The 22,485-nt window shown below is 41.7% G+C and overlaps 1 protein-coding gene across 1 annotated transcript in view; it reads right to left on the bottom strand.

Annotated features, from left to right (window-relative positions):
* Positions 1-22,485, bottom strand: part of Stk39 (serine/threonine kinase 39) — a 256,775-nt gene that overhangs the window by 36,078 nt on the left and 198,212 nt on the right. Inside the window, exons 15-16 of the mRNA XM_005346510.2 lie at positions 21,202-21,254; positions 17,310-17,378 (exon numbers count right to left, since the gene is read on the bottom strand). Of these exons, the coding sequence (XP_005346567.1) occupies positions 17,310-17,378; positions 21,202-21,254 (122 nt within the window). The remainder of the gene's footprint in view (positions 1-17,309; positions 17,379-21,201; positions 21,255-22,485) is intronic.

Genomic DNA, 22,485 nt, shown 5'->3' on the forward strand with positions numbered 1-22,485 from the left:
AAACCCTGTCTCGAAAAACCAAAAAAAAAAAAAAAAAGAATGGCAGTATTTGATTATATTATATTATTGAAAAGGGCCCCCAGAAAACTTCAGGAGTCGATGGGTGAGAAGATGGGCTACTTGTCTGCTGTATTATGAGTTGAGTTTTACACGGAGGGCAGCCACTGTAGCCAAGAATTCGCCAAGACCTACAGTTTTACCGACAAATAGCACTGAGGACGTGCCATCCTGTAGACTGCCTCCGCCAGAGTTATGCCCAGATGGCAGGCGATCTTGCTGCCACACAGCGCTTCCAGTTCACTGTCCCCAAGAACCAGTTGTACTTGTTCAAGGATTTAATTCTATTTTTATACAGGAAGAAACACACACCCAAGATGTTAAATAAAAGAAAGGTTGGTTTTAATGCAGGAGAAGTTACACAAGGGAATAGCCAGAGTACGATGGGTGACAGAGTTAGTGGGACCAAGTTAAAGAATTAGATTCTTAGTATCAGAGAAATTCAAAAGAACTTTAGGCTTTCAAAATTTCACACACACACACACACACACAGAGGGAGGGAGGGAGGGAGGGAGGGTAGGAGGGAGGGAGGGAGGGAGGGAGGGAGGGAGATTTTTTTCAAAAGTAAAAATGAAATATTCACTTTAGTCTACTTAAGGGTTATTTCTATCACATGTATTATAGACAGGGAGTTTTGCTAATTACGAGAAATTCTGAAGTCAAAAGAAAACACATAAATCACTATTAGATTCTCAGTAAAATAGACTGGACCCGAAGCAGAGGAAAAAAAAAATGAGGCTCAAGGTTGCCCACCCCAATGTACAAAGAAAGAACATATTAAAACCTTCTGGTACCCGATTTACATTTTCAGTTGACATGGAAAGAAAATCTCATGTGAAAATTCAAGAGTTAAATGGAAAGAGGTAATAAATCAAAAGCTTAAGAACAAATGAGAAGCGTGTTCAAGACCAATAGAGCAGCTATCAGAACACAGGCGAAGAGGAAAACTCCGCGCAAGCGGATATCCCAACAAGGCAGGATTTTTTTTTAATGACAAAGGATGACAATGATGCACCTTCTGCACCAGCTTGTCAAAGATGCAGCCACCTAGAGAAGAGGAGGAGGAGACTGCCGTGGCTGGGTACCTGCTCTGCAAGCCATCCTAAGACAAACAAGGGGCGTTGTGCAGTCGCCTGACAGACTGGCGAGATTATGCACAGGATTTATTTCTGGCTGGCTGGAGGTCGCTCAGACGTATATATTTTCCATTACCAAGGTCCGCCGTGTGCTGTTCAAATGTACATCTAAGTTCTTGCTTTAGCACGAGCGGAAATCTGGCACTGTTCTGTGGGAGGTATTGGCATTAGTCTTTTAATGAGAAACGGTGAGATAAAAATGATGAATTCATTCTTGCCTGGCTAATACGTAAAAAACGATTGCACATCTAACTTCTGGCTTCTGAGGAATAATTCTGGAAGGTAGAAACTCTGAATGCCTATCCTGCTTAGTCTATAAATCTCAGCAGTTCAAGTGCAAATCCCAAATTTTGCTGCTAGTAAATGCCAGCAATTTGATTAAGACCTACAAAATCAAAGCGCAAAAAGAATCACATATATCTTCATAATATGCACAATTGTGTGTTGGAGGCAAATTAGTAAATCATTCATTCATTAATTCAGCCACCAAATGTTTACTGAATACAGACTTCATTATTCTCATGCCCTAAGAAACACCAGTCAACAAAGCAAACAAAACTCCCTGTGCACATGGAGCTGACTTAATTCACTCATGTGTGACTTCTCCTTCTCAACAGAGCCATGGAAATGACAATATTTTCTATAAATAACACTCTATTCATCATTCCAAGCTACTGTGTGCAACTGGAGCCCAAAGTGGTGATGGCATATGAAAAATCTCGGTTGTGATGAGACCTCCACGGTGAAGCAGCTTCTAATGTAAGGTCTCTTACATTGAGATTACATAGGTGGGATACACAACATGTTTGGCATGCCTTAAAAACCCTTCAAGCTTGCTAATCAAATAGTGTAATGGCCAAGCAAGCTATCACTTGTATTAAAAAAATACAAGTAGTCCAACATATATACTTCCCCTTTGATGGAAGTTATCACGATACACGTCTATGCTAGTCTGGAAAACCAAACAAAACCAGATCATTAGTTTAATGGTTGCTTCTGTCTGTATTGTTCCTAACACTGGGATATCTTAGCCCTGGCCAACATTCAAAATGTCAGATAGGGTAATGCGGGGTGGATGCGGACCTGGGTAATGATCCACCTGAGCAGGAATGAGAAGGTAAAGCTATGAACTGAATGTCTAGTGGAGTGGAAGAGGTCTTGGAGTTACATCATACAGGAACAATCAGGAGCAATACGGGACATTTTGATGGTGGCACAGTCACCTCTGAGCAAGGACAGCATGTCATGTTGTTGCTGTTTCAGCACACAGATATATGACTTTGCTGTGTAGGTGAGCACTGCAATTTTACATTTTCGGACAGGAATGCATTCCGATTCCACAGGGAGTATATCAACCGCATAAACAAACCACCAGGAATCTGCATAAGAGACGCAGAGAGGGCAGGGCTTATCCTTCCGGTGGATACTCTGATTAGTACTCATGAAACACAGACCTCCTTCCTGCTCCTTAGGGGAGCAGGATCACAGCTTGGAACATATTCCAATAGCTGGCTCCGAACTCTTTTCCAGAGCTGAACTACTGGGTACAAGCTATATCCTTCTAGCCCACACACTGTCTGCAGACTCTGAGGTCGCCCAGTGACATAAAAAGGGATCTTTAAGAGGCCAACAAGTAGCACTCCTAAACCTGGTTGGGATACACAACCTCATCGGCTGGGTTCTTGCTTTGCAAATATTCTAACCATGTGCGGAAGCCACGCGTGTACAGAAAGAGAACAGGATGACACCAGCTAGCAAAGATGCCCTCTTCAAGGCTGAGGTCTCAGTCATCTCCAGGGGTTCCGAAGAGCACTGCACATCGGTGAGGAGAGGTGGGAGGTTTGCCATGGAAGATTTTATGCCCAGCTGCATTCAGTTCTCATAGCTTCTCTGAGACAAGCCAGGGCTGGGTTCTTCCGCCAACTAACTTCCCTACTTTCTAAAGGCTGGCAATTGATTCCAAAATCCTGTTTGTCCAGGCCATGCAAAGTGCATGGGTGGGAGAGACTGGAGCCGTGGACTACAAGATTGAAACCTCCGCCTGAGAGCAAAAGCTCAGAGGAGAGCCGCTCCCTGGAATCAGAGCGGAAAAGGGGATATGGGATGGGTTACTGACTAAACTGTGGTTTGGAGGCTTTGCAGTTAAAAACTCAAAGCTCAACAAATTTCAATTTTGGTATGCCAACTGAAGAAAAGTATTCCACAGACACAGAGACACTCAATTAAGATTGCCGAGGTTCATTTCCTTGAGAGCTGTGATTAAATTAGGACTTGAGATAGAAAATGTGGGCTGCGGTAATTTTGAGGGGAAAAAAAATCACTTTTCCACAGTCTGGGATTTATTTTTTTAACATATTCAAACAAAAGGAGTCATGGTTTCAAGTCAGGGGAAAGCCTATAATATATAATTAAGGGTGAATTTCTGCATACCAAATAGAGTTAAGAGGACTGGAGACAACAACACAATCAGCAGCGAAGCACCGATGGTGCACCAGCCATAAAAAGAGGGTTTGCTGATTAAAAATAAGAACACACAGCATGTGAAATCCAAGGGAAAATACATAAACAGACTAGATGTTGCTCTCCTGTCAAGGGTGAGACACTCACCTATGAAATACAAGCCCCCACTAAAGGCACACATTGGTGTGTCCTCCTCTTTCATAGTCTTTGCTTTTAAAAACGGGTTGCAAATAACTTGTCTCAATAGCATGCGGGAAAGATATGTGATGCCACTGTGGCATAACCGAAAAATGATCTAATAAATTTCCTGAAGAATCACCTACACTAAGAATGAGTGTTTTATGGGAGACATTTTAGAAGAGCTGAGACTATTTAGGGAGAAGATGACAAGGCCCGCAGCAAATATATCTGATGCTCCACAAAGGGGTCATAGGAATGTCAGCCCCGCACTATCTAAGGGCTTGTTTAGCAGTGCACGATGGTAAAGTCAACACGGACCAGCAACAGAGGAAGACGGGCATGTTGAGAGCTTCTATGGGCCATTCCTTGAAAAAAAAAATACAAGTTTACTTGGGATGAGGTGTGGAGTTCTTGCAAGCTGTTGGATATTCCTGTCACCAACTCCTGAGGATGGAAGTTTTTGGAAAAAGAACTAGAGTTCAATACTGTGCTTGGGTCTCAGAGTGTGGGCCCCGAGTACAGGAATAAGCCCTTGTGCTCATGTCTCCTTCAGAAGCTGAGGCAGTACACCTTGGCACTCCTTGTACTCAGGAGCAGAGTACACAAGGGTACAATCAGAAAAGTCAGAGAGATATCTTAGGAGTCATCCCCAGTAGATGGAAACTTAAGAGATGCTTACTAGCTACCCATTCCCTTCTTAGCGGCCTCTCCTCTTATGTTTCACAGCCCTGATTGGGGCAAAGAAGAGAAAGTGACTATCTATAGCACCAAGGGGAGACGGACAAATTCATGAAGCTCGTGGTGTTTAATACGTCTACCTTTAGCTCCGATTACCTCCATGGGCACTTTCTGCCCATTGGAGTCGGAAAACCACAATTTTGCTTTAGAGTCTCCGACAAGGATGGGATTCCAGAAAAGAAGTCTTATATTGTGCAAGAGGCAGATGAATTAGCTCTAAAACAGAAAGTACAAAATGTTACTTGCCTCGGCCTCAGAGGCCAGCCCTTAACTTGGACTATTCCTGTAGCCCAGCGTTCTTGCAAGGCAGGGTTAAAGAGTTTACTGTGAGGAGAGAAGGCGCTGAGGGCTGGAAGGCTGAACTAAGTTCGGGACTTGCATGCTTGCATGTGGTAACTGACAGACCACGAAATCGGCCTCATCCCCAAGGCTCCTTCCCTGAAACACACGGTCTCCTCAGTAGTTTCTCAGGATCTAAATAAAGAGGACGCTATTTTAAAAGTTAACGACAAAAAGCTTACAAGTTGAGCATCCTTAATCTGCAAATTCCCAAGTCAGAAACACTCCACATTCAACCCCCTTTAAGCACTGACATGAAGCCACCAGCAGAAAATACCACACCGTGAAACTTGAAGGTCTGTTTCAGGCACAGACGATGAAGACATTTATTGTATGAAACTGCCTTCGGCCTACTTCTATAAAGTGAATCTTATGATCAGTTTGGGGCTTCATCTATGAGATATGTCATGATATACAGGCAAATATTTACAAGTTTGAAAAACTATTTTCAAATCTGAAATACCTCAGATCCAGGCACTTGGGGTAAGGGAGCCTCAAACAGGCCCAGGGCATGGACGGCCACGAGGTCACTCAAGGCACTGATAGCAACTGCTTTTATGAATAACCAAGCATTTGGTAATGGCGTTCACCAGAACCCACCTGGATTCAACTAATTAACAATGTCAGCACCCACGTCACAGTCTGTACAGCTGTCTCTATACCACTGAAGGCGCTACCTAGCTCTACCATTCATGATCCTTCAGAGCTCGCTCCTTTGAAAGCACAAGGGACGGAAGAGAGCTGGTCAAAGGGAAGACAGAAGCAAAGGGATGGCTAGTGAGACCAGACAACTTCGCCAGCTTATAAACAACCCAGGGATTGCAAGCAAACGTTGCCCAAGGCCCACTTCCAGTTTGTCAGGACAAAAGGCAGAAAAACAAGAGCTTATTTTTACTGAAATACGAAGGTGAGCATTCTGAACACGCAGTGCTTTGAACGCTCACTTTAATCTTGGTAATTATAGTGTTAGTCCCCGAAAGAAAATTCACTCAATTCTACTGCAATTAATGGACTTGAAACGGCAGGTCCGCTTTAACTCAATGAACATGAATATTTTATGCATTCTGTACTCTATTATAATGATAATAGTTCTGCTGTATGTATGGTGCTACCTCAACCCACACCATAACTTACGTGAGAATAAGGCAATATTATGAAATGGAAAATAGACTGCAATCTCTTTGACATTAACATGAAAGTCCTTTGATCACTAATTAATGTAGAGAAAGTGCCTTCAATTAATGCCTTGCAATGTCTTTTCTCAAAATTCTAATTTTCTTCTGATAGACTATCTGGATTGAGAATTCCTGAAAGGCATCTCTGAAGTCCTTCTGGGTCCCCAAACCTTAAATTACCAGTGAGTTTTCAAAGCCTTCAAACACAAATGAATGTAGACATTTGAAACATCCTTTCAGCTTTTGGTTCTCGAGTCTTCAAGGGCTGTATGTCTGTCCCTCTGTGGTTCTCACCTGCCTCCGTCATGGATGGCGGGGTGCGTCTTAAGGGATGGAAGAGAGAAGGACATAGGTGATATGATAGTACAGGAGGGGATCACCAGAGAGAGAACGTCTACATAGGGATGAGAGTGGGGGAGGGGCGGAGTAAGAGGGAGTGTTACCCCAATGAAGAACACATGGGAAAAAGGCATAGAGAAACCTATTACTTTGTAAGGTAATTAAAGACAAGTTCAAAAACTAAGTTAGAATAAAGATGTTCTACATGCCTGGATGTTACTGGACCTGGAAACACCAGATTTGAAAGACCTCTTTATGAGCTGATGGTAAGAAAGACCTCAAGTTGCCCCCAAACAATCCCGGCCCTGCCATTCCTCTTGGTTGCCCAACAGAACTCCAAAATATCCTATTGCGGAAGACATCACACAACTTGGTTGCAAGATATAAAAGAATCAAACTTGCTGGGCAGTGGTGGTGCATGCTTTTAAATCCAGCACTTGAGAGACAGAGGCAGGTGGATCTCTGTGAGTTCAAGGTTAGCCTTAGTCTACAAGAGCTAGTTCCAGGACAGGCTCCAAAGCTACAGAGAAACCCTGTCTCCAAAACCAAAGCCCAAACCAAACAAACAAACAAAAAAAGAAACAAATTGAGCTGGGCTCTGTATCACTTGTGATTCAGTACAACGGACAAGCAGAAGCATTCAAAAGAAAGAATTAGAAAGAAACAAAAAGAACAAAAACCCCACACACAAACAAAAAACTGTGAGAAAGATGTGTAAGAAAGCAACAGTCACCCACAGCAGAGGAAGGTCAGGCAAGAAATAAGTCGTGGATATACTGCTTTCTAGAACCTTGGCCAACAAACACAATCTGGTAAGAAGTCTTAAGAGCTAGTTATAAAATTAGCCCTTCAAGGGGTCTATTACAGAAAGGATGTTTTGTATAAGATACAATTCACTGTGGGTTGAAGGCATTTTACTATTAAGAAATTAAGTAGGAAAAAAAAACCCCAAGTGTTTCCCAAGTCAAATGAACAGACAGCTCCTTGACTGTTTGTAATAGTGAGCTCTGGGCAGAAGGATGCACAGTTGTGTCCTGGAGTTTGCAGCCATGGATCTCAGGGTGCTTTCCTGGCTGTGGTTTCCCACTGAATGGTCCTGTACCTGACTAGGCATGGAACCCTACAGGAAAACCCACACTGTGGAGAGGATGCCACAGGTTAGCAAACACAGCTTCTGCTTTTGATAAACATGTGCCAACGTTGGCTTTTACATGGGGTCAGCGTATGCCTGATGAGAAGGGCAGGTTTGCTTTGTTGGAAGGGACCAGGAGAGTCTCTCCTTGCCTTAAAATGGATTCAAGGGCAACAATATTTTTTTCACACTGTTTATTAGATGCTAAACTTGTGTGGTACAAGATTAAGAGCTGGGTTTTCTTATAGTTTGCATTGTCAAAAAAAAAGATAATCAAATTCAAGATGCAGGATCGAAGTTAGATATAATTGGATATGATACCAACACAGTGATATTAACCAATATTGAGTTAAAAAGTGGGAAATTCTTCTTGACACTTCATTCCCTTTGGTTAGCTAAGCAATAGCTCTATTTCCTGTTGTATAAGAAGATACACTAATACAGTAAAAACAAACAAACAAACAAAAAAACAGGAGTGCCATTTTATTTGGTGATGAATGATACCTGTTAGACTATTTAATAAGTAGAAGTGATCTTATGTTTATATCTAGAGTACTGTACTATTATTGGAATAGTTAGATGTAAGCCCAGAGACTGGTGAAATGTATACATACCACACACACACACACACACACACACACAAACACACACAGTAAATTTACTTTAATTACGTCTGTCAGAAAGATGTCCTTGCCGTAAGAGAAGTTTGACAATTTGGGGCTTGTCCAGCAGACAGATAGTTGGCAGGACTGAGTATAATCTTCATGCATATCTGATTTTAGAACTAAGAGGAAGATTAACATTTTGGTAAAAAAGAGCAACTGAAGCTATCTGAAAAGAGCAGGGCTCCAGGGACTTACACTAACCCACTTGCAAGTGCTTACTTCACTTAGATGACAAATCTTAGCTGGACTCTGTTTTTACCAGGGGTTTTCTACAGAGAGTACCAACTTCTAAGTAAATAAAAAGTTAATTGGCAAACAGGGTTTACAGTACAGTTTGCTGCTGCAGTGGTTCATAATCATGCATATAGAACAGAGAACACCTTCGGGGAGACAGGTGTTATTTTACAGTAGGACTTCTAGAAATAGCACTTGTGCACACACTGAAAGATAGTGTTGAATTATACAACAGCCATAAATGAGAAACTGTTTAAAGAGATAGGTCAGCCACTCCTTATCAAGAGTCAATAATACTTGAAAAAGGAGTTTGTGTGTGTGTGTCCATGCATGTGTGTCCAGACATCACAGCACTCCTCTCCGTGCTATGGCTCCTACATTTAATGAGCAGAGGGAGTATTTACACAGAAACAGTCAACCGGCAGCAGGACTTTGGTAAAATTAGAAACTCTGCCATATTTAACTGTTCGTTGTTTACTACTATTTTTTTTAAGATTTAAGGAGAGCAAACAACATAGCATTCTAAAGAAAGGGATAGTTTCTGATTCCCTCGAATATTAAATTCAAGGCAGATTTTTAAAATGTGTATGGGTGTTTTGCTGGTATGTATGTCTATGCGCCAGTCCTAGAAGAGTCAGATTCTCTGCAACTCGAGTTGTAGGTCACCCTGTAGGCATGGGGAATTGACCCCAGATCCTTTGGAAGAAGAACCAGTGAGCATTCTTAGCTGCTGAGCCTTCTCTCTAGCCCCCTCAATCTTTTGATCAAGAACTATTCACTAGCATGTACTGACATCATTCAGACTGATTCCAAAGCTGTCTAAACCCAGAGAGTATGTAAGGAATTGTCTCTTCAAAAAGCTATCCACCACTATTTTTTTTTTAAATAACAGGACTGTGAGATACAGGTTTCTTAAGGAAATTTTTTATTTCATTCAATTTCAATATCATTAAACACAGTAGAAATAACCACTGAACTGAGTATAAGAAAAATTTCTTTGCTCTTTCTACAGGCTTTATCATAGAATTGCAGCACAGAGCTGCTCCATGACTCCAGCCACTCAGAACAGACCCGAGCAAAGCTGGAGAGAAATAGACAACAGCTGCGCACACCTCACCACGTGTTCCAACTCATCTGTGGTTCTATTGCCTGCATACTTCAGAGCCTAAAATGTTTTACTATTGCCCCCCCCCCAAAAGAGGAAACTCTCTGCAGGGTCTACTATACCCTGAGCAGCAATATTAGTTTTTTGTTAATTTAAAAAAATTATGTGTTTTGCTTGCAAATATTGTCTCCGTAATCAATGCATGCTTGTTGCTTAAGGAGACCAAATGAGGGCATTGACTTCCTCAAACTGGACTTACAAATATTGTGGATAGCCACATACATGCTGAGAATTGATCTCAGACCTCCTAGAAAAGCAAAAAAAGAAAAAAAAATGCTCTCAACTACGGAGACATCTCTCCAGCTCCAATAATATTAGTTTTTATTTTAAAAATAACTTTATGACAAGAAAAAGATTACACTAACGACACAATTACTAACCACAATACACACACACATACACATACGTACACACGTACACACACAATTTTAAAAGTTGACTGGCATGATTGTAAAGCAGGTTTCCAAGAAAAAAAAACTAAACAAAGCAGAAAAACAAAGGAGATTGATGATACTGCAAGAATGCAGTGATTGTTGAGGTAGGAATGGCTGCCATACGCTACTGCAAATATAGGGAAAAGAGCTCAAGTATGTACACGGTGTACGCAGGATGCTTGTGAAAAAACGCTAAGTCCCTCCCTCTCTGCCCAAGACACCCGCCTGTTGTTGGAACCTGAGTTTGGAACCCAGAAATGTACACTTGTGAGAGGTATCCCAGATAAGATGGGGATGCAGGGATCTCACTGTATGCTCTGAAAAGGACCCACTTCCACGCATATCCTCGTGGAGACAGACATTTTATGACCTTGGATTTCCATGTGATGGGATGAGACAGAGGGAGAGACATATATGGATCTAATCTACATGGGAAGAGGAAAAAAGAGAGGACCTCCTAAGTAAATTTCGAGAGTGGGGATCATGGAAGAGGGTAGAAGAGAAGGGAAGAAGAAGGGGAGCAGAGAAAAATATATAGTTCAATAAAAACAATAAAAATAAATTTAAAAAGCCCAAGCACATGTTAAATAGAGTTCTTCAGGTGTGAAGATTGGTTATTCCAGAAATATAAACATGTCTGAAAGCCCAGAGAGAACTTATGAAGACATATGTATTTCAAATAGGCTATATCTATATATTAACACTACATACTAAAGTATAATAAAAATACATCATTAAAATAAATTTTGTTGTAGTGCTAACATACTGGCTCAAAACATATCATGGAAAAAAATTATAAATAATGTAGAAATGCATCTCCCTTTTTTTGATTTATTTAACTTTATTTTATATGCATTTCTGTGAAGGTGTTAGATCCCCTGGAACTGGATTTTCAGAGAGTTGTGAGCTATCATGTGGGTTCTGGGAATTGAACCGGGTCCTCTGGTAGAATAGTCAGTGCTCTTAACTGCTGAGCCATCTCTCCAGCCCTCATCTCCCTTTTTAGAGATAAAAATTCTAACATCTGGTTTCAAACTCCACTTAAAAAAAAAGACGTATGTTGTTACAAAGCCTAGGAAGGGTGAGGGAAACCCAAAGGTCAGTAGTCAGCAGATACCCTGCTCAGACACTCACTGGGCCCGCATTCTCCCCTCCTCAGCACAGGCATCTGGACCCTGGTCTTTGCACTAGGCCTTGCAGGCTGGGGGGCGGGGGGCAGCTTTGCGAAGCCCTGCCACAGGTCTACAAACATACTGGCTTCTGACCCCTGCCCTAGTCCCTTTTTCTGCTGGTGAAGTTCCAAAACTCACTGAAGAAAATTACAAAGACCATGCACAAGTCCAGAGCAAAATTTAGAACTAATTTTATTATTTAGAAAAAACCATGTTGCTCTGCATAGCCACCTCCTAGGGAAACTTCATTTTCCAACGGGCAACTTTTCCTCATGAGTGAGAAGGGATTTCCTCTGAGTCCTCCCTATCAGTTTTCCTTGGTAATCTTTTTTGAAATAACTAGAATAAGGACTCTGTTCTTGTCTATTTATATTCTACAGCCAACCTAGGCAGACAAGAGTAGCAAATTTATACATACATATCATCTATTTTTTCATCTCACAAATTTACTTTTTTAACCAACACACGCCCTGCCATCTTCTGCGGTCTATTTACACAAGGCCTCAAAGTGTCTCCTGTTTCTTGCCTAAGGTAGTGCTAAGTACGAGCGTAACTGAAGTGGGTTTATGACTGCAGTCTACAAACAGTGCCTTTAATTTTGCACTGCTCCTTTTCTGCATGAAAACAGTCATTCCGTGCCACACACCAGCCTTACTTCCACCTACACTGCTCTGCGAAGCTTCGAACACTCCAGGCAGATGAGCCTGCGGCTTGGGAATGGGGACTTTTGTAATCCACGTCTGCTGTGCTGTAGTTTTTAAAAACTACAGCACCCGCTCCTTTGTAACACTGCTTTTTCCAGCCTTTTCATGCTACCATAAGCATTTTCTCCAACTCAAAAGAAAACACTGATGGGAAATAAGCAGGTTTTTAAATCTCTTTAAGTGATAGCTATTTTATATTACATTAGCTGAAGAAACACATGCGAGAAGGCAGCCTTTCTCATTTGAGCTTACTTCATTTTGTACCGGCTATTCGAATTTTACTATCCTCAAAGTAAGAACCTCTAGATACTGGCATCCTATATCCAGAATGATTCGTTTCTAATAAAAGTGGCAGGAGGTAGCTGTGGAGGGCAGAACAAAATCTGGACAAGTGTTTGTTGGGAGAAGTGAAGCACTTCACACGGGGTCTTGATCATTCTAGAACACAGATAAAATTTAACCACTTTAAGAAACCAATGTTTGGCATGATGTACTTGTAATGCCCGTACTTGGGAGGCTGAGGCAGGAGAATCACAAGCTTGCGGCCAGCCTGGTTACAGAGGGAAATGCTATTTTAAAAGGGAGGGACAAGAAGAGAGAGAGGCAAGGAAAAAATTATGTTCAAGAAAAAAATCGTACAGATCAGTTTCATAAGTGAAAATTGTAACGTGCTGCAAGAGGAAAGACAAAGTAGAAAGTTCAAACAATGGGAATGCTGGAAACGCGGGAAGGTGTGCCATTTTGAGCAGGAGAGTCAGGCAAGGCATTCTGGGAAAGCGCCAGGAGATGCGATGGATGAGCCTGTGGGAGCTTTCAGAAGGGGCGTTCTGGAAGAGAGGCAAGGAGAGCTTGCTGGTGCCACAAGCCAGCGCAGCTGCTAGGTAGGAGCGAGTGGAGAGAAGGGAGGTGGTTTGAGAAGTGATGGGGCGTGTGGTGACGGGGGCAGGCCACTGGCATGTGGGTAGAGAACCACTGCAGTCTTATGAAAGCGTTCGTTTCGCCTGCTCAGTTTTCAACTGGGATGCGACTCACACACAAAGTTCGTCCTTCTGAAGCGCACAGTTCACTGGCTTCGGGTACAGTCTCAGGATTGCACAGACAATGTTACTTTTAACTTGAAAAATGTTTCTCACATTGAAAACCAACCCTCAAGCCCTCCACATCCTAAGGCCTCTCAACTACTTTCCTTTCCCTCTGTGTATTTCATGCACCTGGAATCACATGACTGGCTAGCTCTAGCTGACAAGCGGGGCAGGACCACTGTAGTAGGGCAGGTGGGAGGAAGTGCCAAGGGCTGCATTTTGGAGACTGAAAATTAAATTTCAGATACGGACTGCCCTTCTAAGGGAAGATGATTTTTTTTTTAAAAAAAAATCTAGTTGAGTCTACAGTTCAAAATAAGGACCTGTGTCACAAAGTTAAAGATTAATACCATGCCAGGCGACATGCCAAACGAGGAAGTGATTTCAGAAGAAAGACAAGGTTCTTAGATTCTTTGGATCCATCAGTGTTTACAGGTCAGGGAGATGAAGAGAAGCCAGTAAAATACTAAGAAATTCCAGGTCAGAGGAATGAACAGCTGATCACGGGGGAAGGCCCTACCTTCTATGCCCCATACTTCTGACAGGCCAGTCAAGAACACTGGACTGAGCTCCCAAAGTCCCAATGAGGAACAGAAGGAGGGAGAAGATGAGCAAGGAAGTCAGGACCAAGAGGGGTGCACCCACCCACGGAGACAGTGGGGCTGATCTATTGGGAGCTCACCAAGGCCAACTGGATTGTGACTGAAAAAGCATGGGATAAACACGGACTCTCTGAATATGGCGAACAATGAGGGCTGATGAGAAGCCAAGGACAATGGCACTGGGTTTTGATCCTACTTCTTGTTCTGGCTTTGTGGGGGCCTAGCCAGTTTGGATGTTCACCTTCCTAGACCAGGATGGAGGGGGGAGGACTTTGGACTTTCCACAGGGCAGGGAACCCTGACTGCTCTTCAGACTTGAGAGGGAGGGGGAGAGGAGTGGGGGGAGGGTGGGAGGAGTGGGAGGCTGGGAGGAGGCGGAAATTTTTTTTTCTCAATAAAAAAAAAAGGAAAAAAAAAAAAAAGAAGACAGACAATTAACCCCAGACTTGGGAGGTGGCAGTCTTTCTCAGACCGCAGGTCCTGTCACCCCACACTGTTCACTCTGCTCCTGCTGCACCCAACCCTGCCCCCGTCACCTCACTGTCAGGCCCGTCTTCTCCACATGTGGCTTTGGAAATAACAGTCTGAGTGGAGCAGGAAGGCCAAAGTCTGGCTGGAGTTTGTTCAGGGGGTCACAGACAGAAAGGAAATGACGGCAGAGACAGGTCTTTCAGCAAGTTCTCCTATAAGATGTTGGGAGAACACAGCTGAATTAAGATGTAAAGAAGGGCTTCTTTAAGGTGTAAGAAATAAAAGCTCTGAGATGCTCCTGGTCCTAAGAGTGGGAGGGATAACAAGGGAGAGAGCAGAGGAATTCTGAGACTGGTTAGTGGGGAAAGGAGTAATCCATTTTATCTACCAAATAACAACTAAAATATGCTATATGCTGCTTTGGGAAAAAAATAAGTTGTTTTTTGTTTGTTTGGTTGTTTGTTCGTTTGTTTTCCCATGACGCACAGGAATTGGGTAGAACTCTATCTATGATGCCTGGACAAGGACAAGCTCTCAGAAGCCCCGGCGTCAATGGCTGCAGGTTGCATCCTCCAGGTCTCATTCGATCTCAGGTTCGTCTGTAAAGCAGTGACTGAAACAACCTGCCCCTGGACAACACAGAACTGGTTCGACCATCAGATAAACAGGAGATGAATCACCTGTAAAGCCAGAGGTGTGAGGCCCAGCACAGGCATTTGTCTGCCACATAAGGAGGAGTCACATACCCAGTTTTTACCAAACATTCTTCATACAGAAATAATCTAGGTCCAGTAAGGGGAAACACAGCAAAATAGAATTTATAGGGATAAGTAATTATGGTATAGAAAAAATATAAGCCTTTTGGTTATTACTGTACTTAAAACAGATTTAAGTTATATATGAATGGTGCCTTCATTTCTTATTTTATTTCTTTTAAAAACTCAACAATGACAACAGGCTAGTTGGTGCACAGGACAGCCTCAGAGCCATGCAGCAAGCTGGAGGCTAGTTAAGAGCCTGCTGCAGACAAACAAACCAACAGATCTACTTTACACTGATCTGAGAATAGGAGACAAGACCCCAGTAGCTGTCACTGTAGTCAGCGGCGAGGTGACGCCTAAAACATCTGTGAGCCACGGCTGGCCTGAGTCTCCTACTTGCCCCAGTTCCAGCCTCTCGCCAGGATCTGTTCAAACTACAAGCAGGCTGCAGTGGTGCACACCTGTAATCTCAAAACTCAAGGGGCAGAGGGCCGGTGTGAGCAGCTTCAGGCTCAGCACTAGCTGTGTGCCTTGTATTGTAGCATTAAGTGAGAACCAATCAGACAAAGAGTAACTTCCCACAATCCTCCCCAACAATTTCATTCCTACTGGGGGACATTATGCGATCAAGAGTCTTAAACTCTACTTGCACTTCATCAATTAATTTTTAATTCTGCCTGCTTGTCCATGGAGCACAGTTCTCTTTAAGGAAAATAGATGTTTCAGTATATTCTGGTTTTGGCATTAACTATTCTCATTACTTCTTGGGCTAAACTAAGAAACAGGGGTGTGTGTTTATTTTTCTGAACAAGGGACTGGGGGGAGGGTTAAAAGAAAGGAGCCAGAGGTGAAATTTTGTAAAAGCTCTAAGGTTGAGTTTGTCATCTTTCCCGAGTCTTCACTTTACATTTGATCAGAAAACAGGTAAGGATGCAGCTGGCTGAAAGACCTAAGGGGGTCATCAAGGGAAGTCTGAAAGGTAAGGATGAATGATGAAATGCAAGCACACATATATACATAATATATGAGTGCACACATGTAAATTTCACTTAGAATATGGCAGATCTTACATATTCACTTCTTGGCAAAGGAAATGAGAGCTCTGACTGTCTATACTTCGCCTATAATTTACACCCAGGAATTTATTTTCCCTCTTTTGCACTTTTCATACCATTTGTTTATATAAAACAGTGATACTGAATGTTTAGTCAGAATAACTTGTACTATAAACCACTGTATATTGCCATTTAAATAAAATATAGGACTTTTACTTTACAGAGATCTATCTTGCCAGGTTTCTAGAAGCCACTTGTAAGAGATGTGTTAAATCTGTCTCAAATTCCCTCAATCACACATTCCACCACCACTGAGCAAGGACTTATTAGGAATAACTGAAATTTTTAAAAGTAGAACATGAAACAAGCCATGGTGGCGAACATGGCACTGAGGAGGCAGAGGCAGGTGAATCTCTGTGAGTTTGAGGTCACCCTGGATGCCATAGAAAGTTCCAGGACAGCCTGGGCTACACAGACAGACACCCTGTCTCAAAGCTAATACAGAACCAAACAAAACAAACAACGTGCAATTTCAAATATTACTTTTCTTTGAGGAATTTTTTTTTCATGAGAATATTTTTGAAGTATTAGTTTTGAAGAATATCTTACCTTAATACAATCTTCTCATTAATGTTATTATAACAAAAATAATGTTTTATAATTCAGATATTGGCTAACCTCATCACTCAGAGTCATTATTAGGAATACACAGGGACAGACCGCATCATAAAATCCCTCTAGACCCATCATTTCCGCGGGAGCACGGAGCAGCTGGGATGAGCAGAGGCCGCCATGCCAGGCTTCCTCAGGTGATGCTAATAAGAGCCCCAGGGCCGCCTTACCTGCCAGTCCTTGAGAGATCTACAGGCTGCTTGCTCTTTCAGCATGCTTGGGTCACGTGAGCTTCCGGAGCTCCGTGCACGCGCGCACACACACACACACACACACACACACACACACACACACACACACTTCAGAAAAAAAGATGAGTGGTGGGAACACCCAGAATTTCAGAGTAAAAGACACCACACTCAGCCATATGGCTCTGGAGAAACTCCGGGCTTCCTAAAGATGTGTTTCCTTACCTGGACAACAAACGAACAGGTTTGATGGACCTTTCAGGCCCTCTCCAACCTAAACATCAGAACTACAATATGATTTGTTCTTTGTGATAGTTGTGATATCTCACTGGATAAACCATGCTTATATAACGAGGAGGGAAATACACGAAACACCTTTGAAGAAAATTAAATATGGTTTTTATGCAACGTCATATAAACATAAGAATTTATGAACATTCCCTTTTAAATTTCAGAATGAATTATTCTTTAATGAAAAATTTTGCTTCTGAACACATTTCCATTTGATATATCAACAAAATGATACTGCATACTAAAAATGAATTTACCTATAACTACATCATGACCGTCAACCAAGCCAGCAGAGAAGAGCTCCTGAGACACACCATCTGCTGTATCTGTCCAAATGTGAGATGAATATGTATTAGAAACCATAACATAAAAATCAACAGCCCAGCACAATATAAAAATATATTTTTCATTTACTAAAATCACCCATGATTTCAATTCATCAATTCAGATCCTATTGGAAAAAATCAGAAATGCCATGAAGTGTATTTTCTCACAAGCAATTTATACTTTTCTTTTTACTTAATAAATCTTACTAAAATAAAATATTTACTTCACTTTGGTGAACCAAAACCTCCCCCCTCTGGCCACCACCTGAATTATTCCTCCTGCATGACCCAGAACACCTAAGGCTCTCTATGACATTGCTTTTCTTTCTTGCCAAGGTTAATTCAAGCCATCATTAATCCTTTTCAATCATTTGAAGCTACTGAGTTAAGAATTTATAGCAAAGGTTGAATGGGTAGAATCTCATACAACCTTTTACTTGGTACAAACAGCCCGTGGGCTTGTTGGACTATTAAGATGAGCTATTTAAATGTAGGCTATTAAGAAACCCCTTTAACACAACATTGATCATTTGATAGCAACAGATTTATTCTCTTGGAAAATGTGGCGGTGTAAAATAATGTAGTTTCCCGATGATAAGTGACAGGAGCTGGCAATCTCATAAAGATGGGACTGAAGAGGCTGTAGCAAGAGAATACAGCTAGAAGTTACTTGATTGAGAGGTTACGAATGGGCGCGGCACCACTGCTAACTCCACTGAAAGACTTTCCAAGGAGGAACTCAAAACTGACATGCTCAAAAGAGAACTCTGACGGGACTCCGTGTGATAATGAGGGAGACTCCACAGCCCTCTGATATTCTACCAGACACCTAGCAGCACTGGTTACAAACAGCAAGGGCAATTGGGTGAGGATCTGACGTGAGTATTTTCCAAAGTCAGGCAACACATAGCTGCGGCATCACGCAAATGTCGAAACAGAACTGGAGAAACCTCAGCATAAAGGGGATATGGTGGACTTTGGAAATGAGCCCACAGAATAGGTGTGTGTGCACATATAAATTGCATATGTTCTTTATATGTATGCACATATGTGCTTTCGACCCCCTTTTCATAATTGGTGGGGTTTAAAGTGTTTAGACCTTGTGTACGATGCTAATATAATACATAGTGATGGCGATGCCAAGGCCACAGCCAAGGGGCGTCCCAAACTCATCTCACCCTCCTGTGCAGTCTTTGTCTCCCACACTCGATCTCCAGAAAAGAGCAAAGCTCAATGTATGTGCCTGATGCTTTCCAAAATTGGGTTTTTCTCTCATTTCATAATGGAATGACATAAACGGAAATAGGAGACAAGGGATTACATGGAAAGCTCACTAAACCACGGAAATCCACACAAGGGAAGCTTGTCTTGGTCTTTCTCCTTCTGATAAAGATTAAAAGTGAAGTCTGTAAAGGTCCCTGATGGAACGAGCCCACACTAGGGAACTGATGATAGCTCAGCCAATGGTTATGTTCTGACTACAATTCTCCTTCTGGAACTGCTGGTGCTCAGAAGCCCCAGCCTCATGGAGATCACCCCAATCTCCAGAACAGGAAACGCTTTTAATGAGGGTGCCAAACAGATGTTAGTGACAAGCTTGCAGCACAGTGTCATTTCTATTGCGTGACTGGCCAGCAGCAAGAAGCTTTGGATCCTACATTTCTGCAAGCAGCTACACTCTCAGAAAGCAGCTGAAAAGGGACAAACAAAGCCACACTAGGGGCTAGCACCAAACCAGTGCCAGGGTGATAGCCACTCCCCAGGGACTGAACTGGGTAACAGGTCCTATTTTCAGGCCTCTTGGGCACCAGATGAATCATATCAAAAGTGGCAAATGGCTAATGCTGGCTGGACAAGCTGGGATACCCTCCCTGTCGCTGTGTATGGCAGCAAGCAGTCATTTTCTACACAGGTAAGACACCTGTAATAGTATAGAATGATTATGTCAAACTTACTAGTCATATATTTTTACTTTAAGCTGATGCTGAAACAGTTTAAATCATCAATGTTAAAATCTTGTTTCCAGAGAATTCAATAACATAATAAATAAAAGGGTGTGTCCTCCAAAGACAACAGATTTTCCATGTGTACATAACGTTTTACGCCATACACACCTGAGCCTGCTTAGAGATAGCATAAAATGCAGTGCACATACGGTGTACATACGTGCACAAATACATCAGACACTGCCTGAGGAACACACACAGTGCATCCAGGCCTGTGCTTGCTGTCCAGCAAAGGGTACAATTACCAGCCAAGTCACTGCTATGGCTTACACCTGTACACTAATATTAGCGACTATTCATCACTCCCTGGCAAATGAGGTGCCAAAGGCAGTGCGAACGAACTGGTGATGATAGGATCATCGGAGTCACACAAATCCTCATGCTGGAAATTCATTTCTTTGTTAGTTCTTAAAATGAAAATTGATTTTCATTGCTGTGGTCAATTTTAAGCAACCAGAGGAAAAGAAGCGACCTTAAAATCAGAGCCTGCTTTTTCTTCTACTTGTAAGACCTGTTATTTAATTACCAGATCGTATTCACAGCACTGCCTGGTCAATATTTACATATTATGACAAAATAGATGGCATTCTGATAACTGTGACTGGTGTCATACACTCTCAAAGGCCCATTTGAAACTGCTAACAACGGATACACTTAAAAAGAAAACCCAGTTAGCAAGCTCATTAGGGCCCATGGGCATGTATTTAGTAAGAGATACTCCATGATTTTATCTGATTCAAGGAAGTCACCTGGTCTTTGCCTTTACAGAGGACTCATGATCATAACTAGAGCAAATCTCGGTCCACTAACATTTAAAGTCTAGGAGCATGGTTTGTTTGGCAGTACTTGAACAATTTCCCATGAATGTACATACGCAGGACGCAGCGATTTCTTCAAGTGCCTGTCATTTACTCCAGCTTTGTGAGGTAGCTGCGTCAATGTCTTCTCACTGGTGGTGACAGTGAGGGGGCCAGGGCAGTTTACTGCCAGACCAGTTCTAAGGCCAAGGAAATCCCTGTACTTTGGGCTTTTGAGAGTTTAACAAATGGAGATGAAACTTATGTAGAAGTCTAATGCATGGGATGTACCCCGAGCAATGAGCTTATAGCTACTACAAATCACAATGCAGGAGGCTACTGTACGTTACAGGGGTACACAAGGTAGACCCTGAGGAAACCCTGCATGGATATAAAAATGAGAAACCACAGGACATGGAAAATAGTTACAAAGTGAGGACGTATTGGCATCTCATTTTTACTTCTCTAGACTGTTCAGGTTATAAAGTAAATAATGTGACCGTAATGTTTTCCTTGGGTTACTTATCTATTAACCAAGGTTTCTTGATGTGCTGCATGCCAAGCTCTACGCCTGTTGCAAAAGATAATAAACAATAAAAGCGATACATGGTCCTGTTTTCTGACATTCGGGTGCTGTGTGAACAATCAGCCCAACCACTCAGCAGTTGCAGTAATGTACTTTTGATACTCAAATTACAAAGAGGCCATGAGGGAGGTGGACTTTGTTACACAACGGGTAACGCCACACCCGCTGTCACTTCCATTAAAGGCTGCATTTTCAACCAGTGTGTATTTTCATATTCAAACTGATATGTCTCATTAACATGTGTATGTACGCCATGCCACATGTGCGGCTGGGATTCATGCCGCGAGCAGTGGCTTAGAATCCTTACAACTAACAAGTTCTTTCTTCCTTTGCAGGAGAAACATTTTTGCATAGCAAATTATAGGCATATGCTTGTAATCAATTTCTCAACTGCTTCTTGTTCCACCAAAGTAATAATTTCAATTAAAACTTGCCTCTTCCTGGAGTAAACTCAAATCGTATGTCATTCAGTTCCTTTCTGGAGTTTCTGAAACACATAACATAAAGCACATTAAAATCTAATGAGGCAGAGTTTAATCAAACCAAATTACTCCCAATTTTTATTATAAGAAGCCAGTAGCGTGGAGACAACATTTTACAGTTTTAGGTTACCTCCAAATATTTTCTCAAGTAGAAGATACAGTTATGATAACAATGAAGAAAATAGATATATTTGATGAAATTTATCTTACATGAACATGTTAATAACAAAAAAATTCTCAAAACAAAATGTTCACTTTATAAAATCCATACTAACTTAGTAAACTTAAATCTAATTTCAAAATACACATTTTTAGAAGCCATTACTCTAAGTGGCATCTTATACATTTTCACACTTCCCCAGATTGCAGCATTTAGTAACAGAATTTTAAAGTAAAGCATTACAGAAGACAGACTCCATAGTGAGTTCAGGATAGGCATTATACATTAACTCATACACAACAATAATAAGGTGTTGTTAAAAAGTCTTCTCTAAATTCAGACATCTCTAAATGTTGTGAAATTTCCCACCGAATAATAAACTTTATATAAGATACAGAAAACTGTAAACACATATATATTCAATAAATATAAATATATATTTAATAAAATTTAAATGGCACTTAAAAAAAATCTAAGAAATGATATTCTCATTTCCATGAAGTTCAAGTAGTGATAAGGACTGGCGAGCTATAAATTATTAAAAGCAACTATATGTACTAAAGTAAAGTCAGTAAGAACACCAGAAGTAACCAGCTTGAAAAGCAAGAACATAATTGTTAGATTCAGGGGTTTCCATGTGGAAAGCAGAAAGAGAGATTTCCAAAGCATGCTCCTGGACACGCTACTGCCATACATGACAAAGCAGATCTATTAAATGCACAGATCCTCAACTCTGCGTGATATCTTCTGGTCTCTGTGGACAAAGCACGATAGTGCTGGTGCGTTCTCTGAACCCTTTAGTTTATGGCTATATCCCTTTTCTTTCTGGACCATCAATTCCTACCACACTAAGTACAAGGAGGCCAGGAAGCTGGAAAGGGCCTGATAGCCACTTAGAAAGCCCTTCTCACTGCCTAGAAAAGCTAACCCACATCTAATACTGTGGAGGCCCAAAAATGTAAACCTATTTTACCTTGTCTGAAGGTCAGAGAGTTTGAGCTTGCTCAAAGTTGTTGGTGACAACTGGGCTACACACCCTGACCTAGGGTGAGGTTACTTGGTGTTTTTGACATTAA

Source organism: Microtus ochrogaster, chromosome 4 (genome assembly GCF_000317375.1).
Source record: "Microtus ochrogaster isolate Prairie Vole_2 chromosome 4, MicOch1.0, whole genome shotgun sequence".
NCBI lineage: Eukaryota > Metazoa > Chordata > Mammalia > Rodentia > Cricetidae > Microtus > Microtus ochrogaster.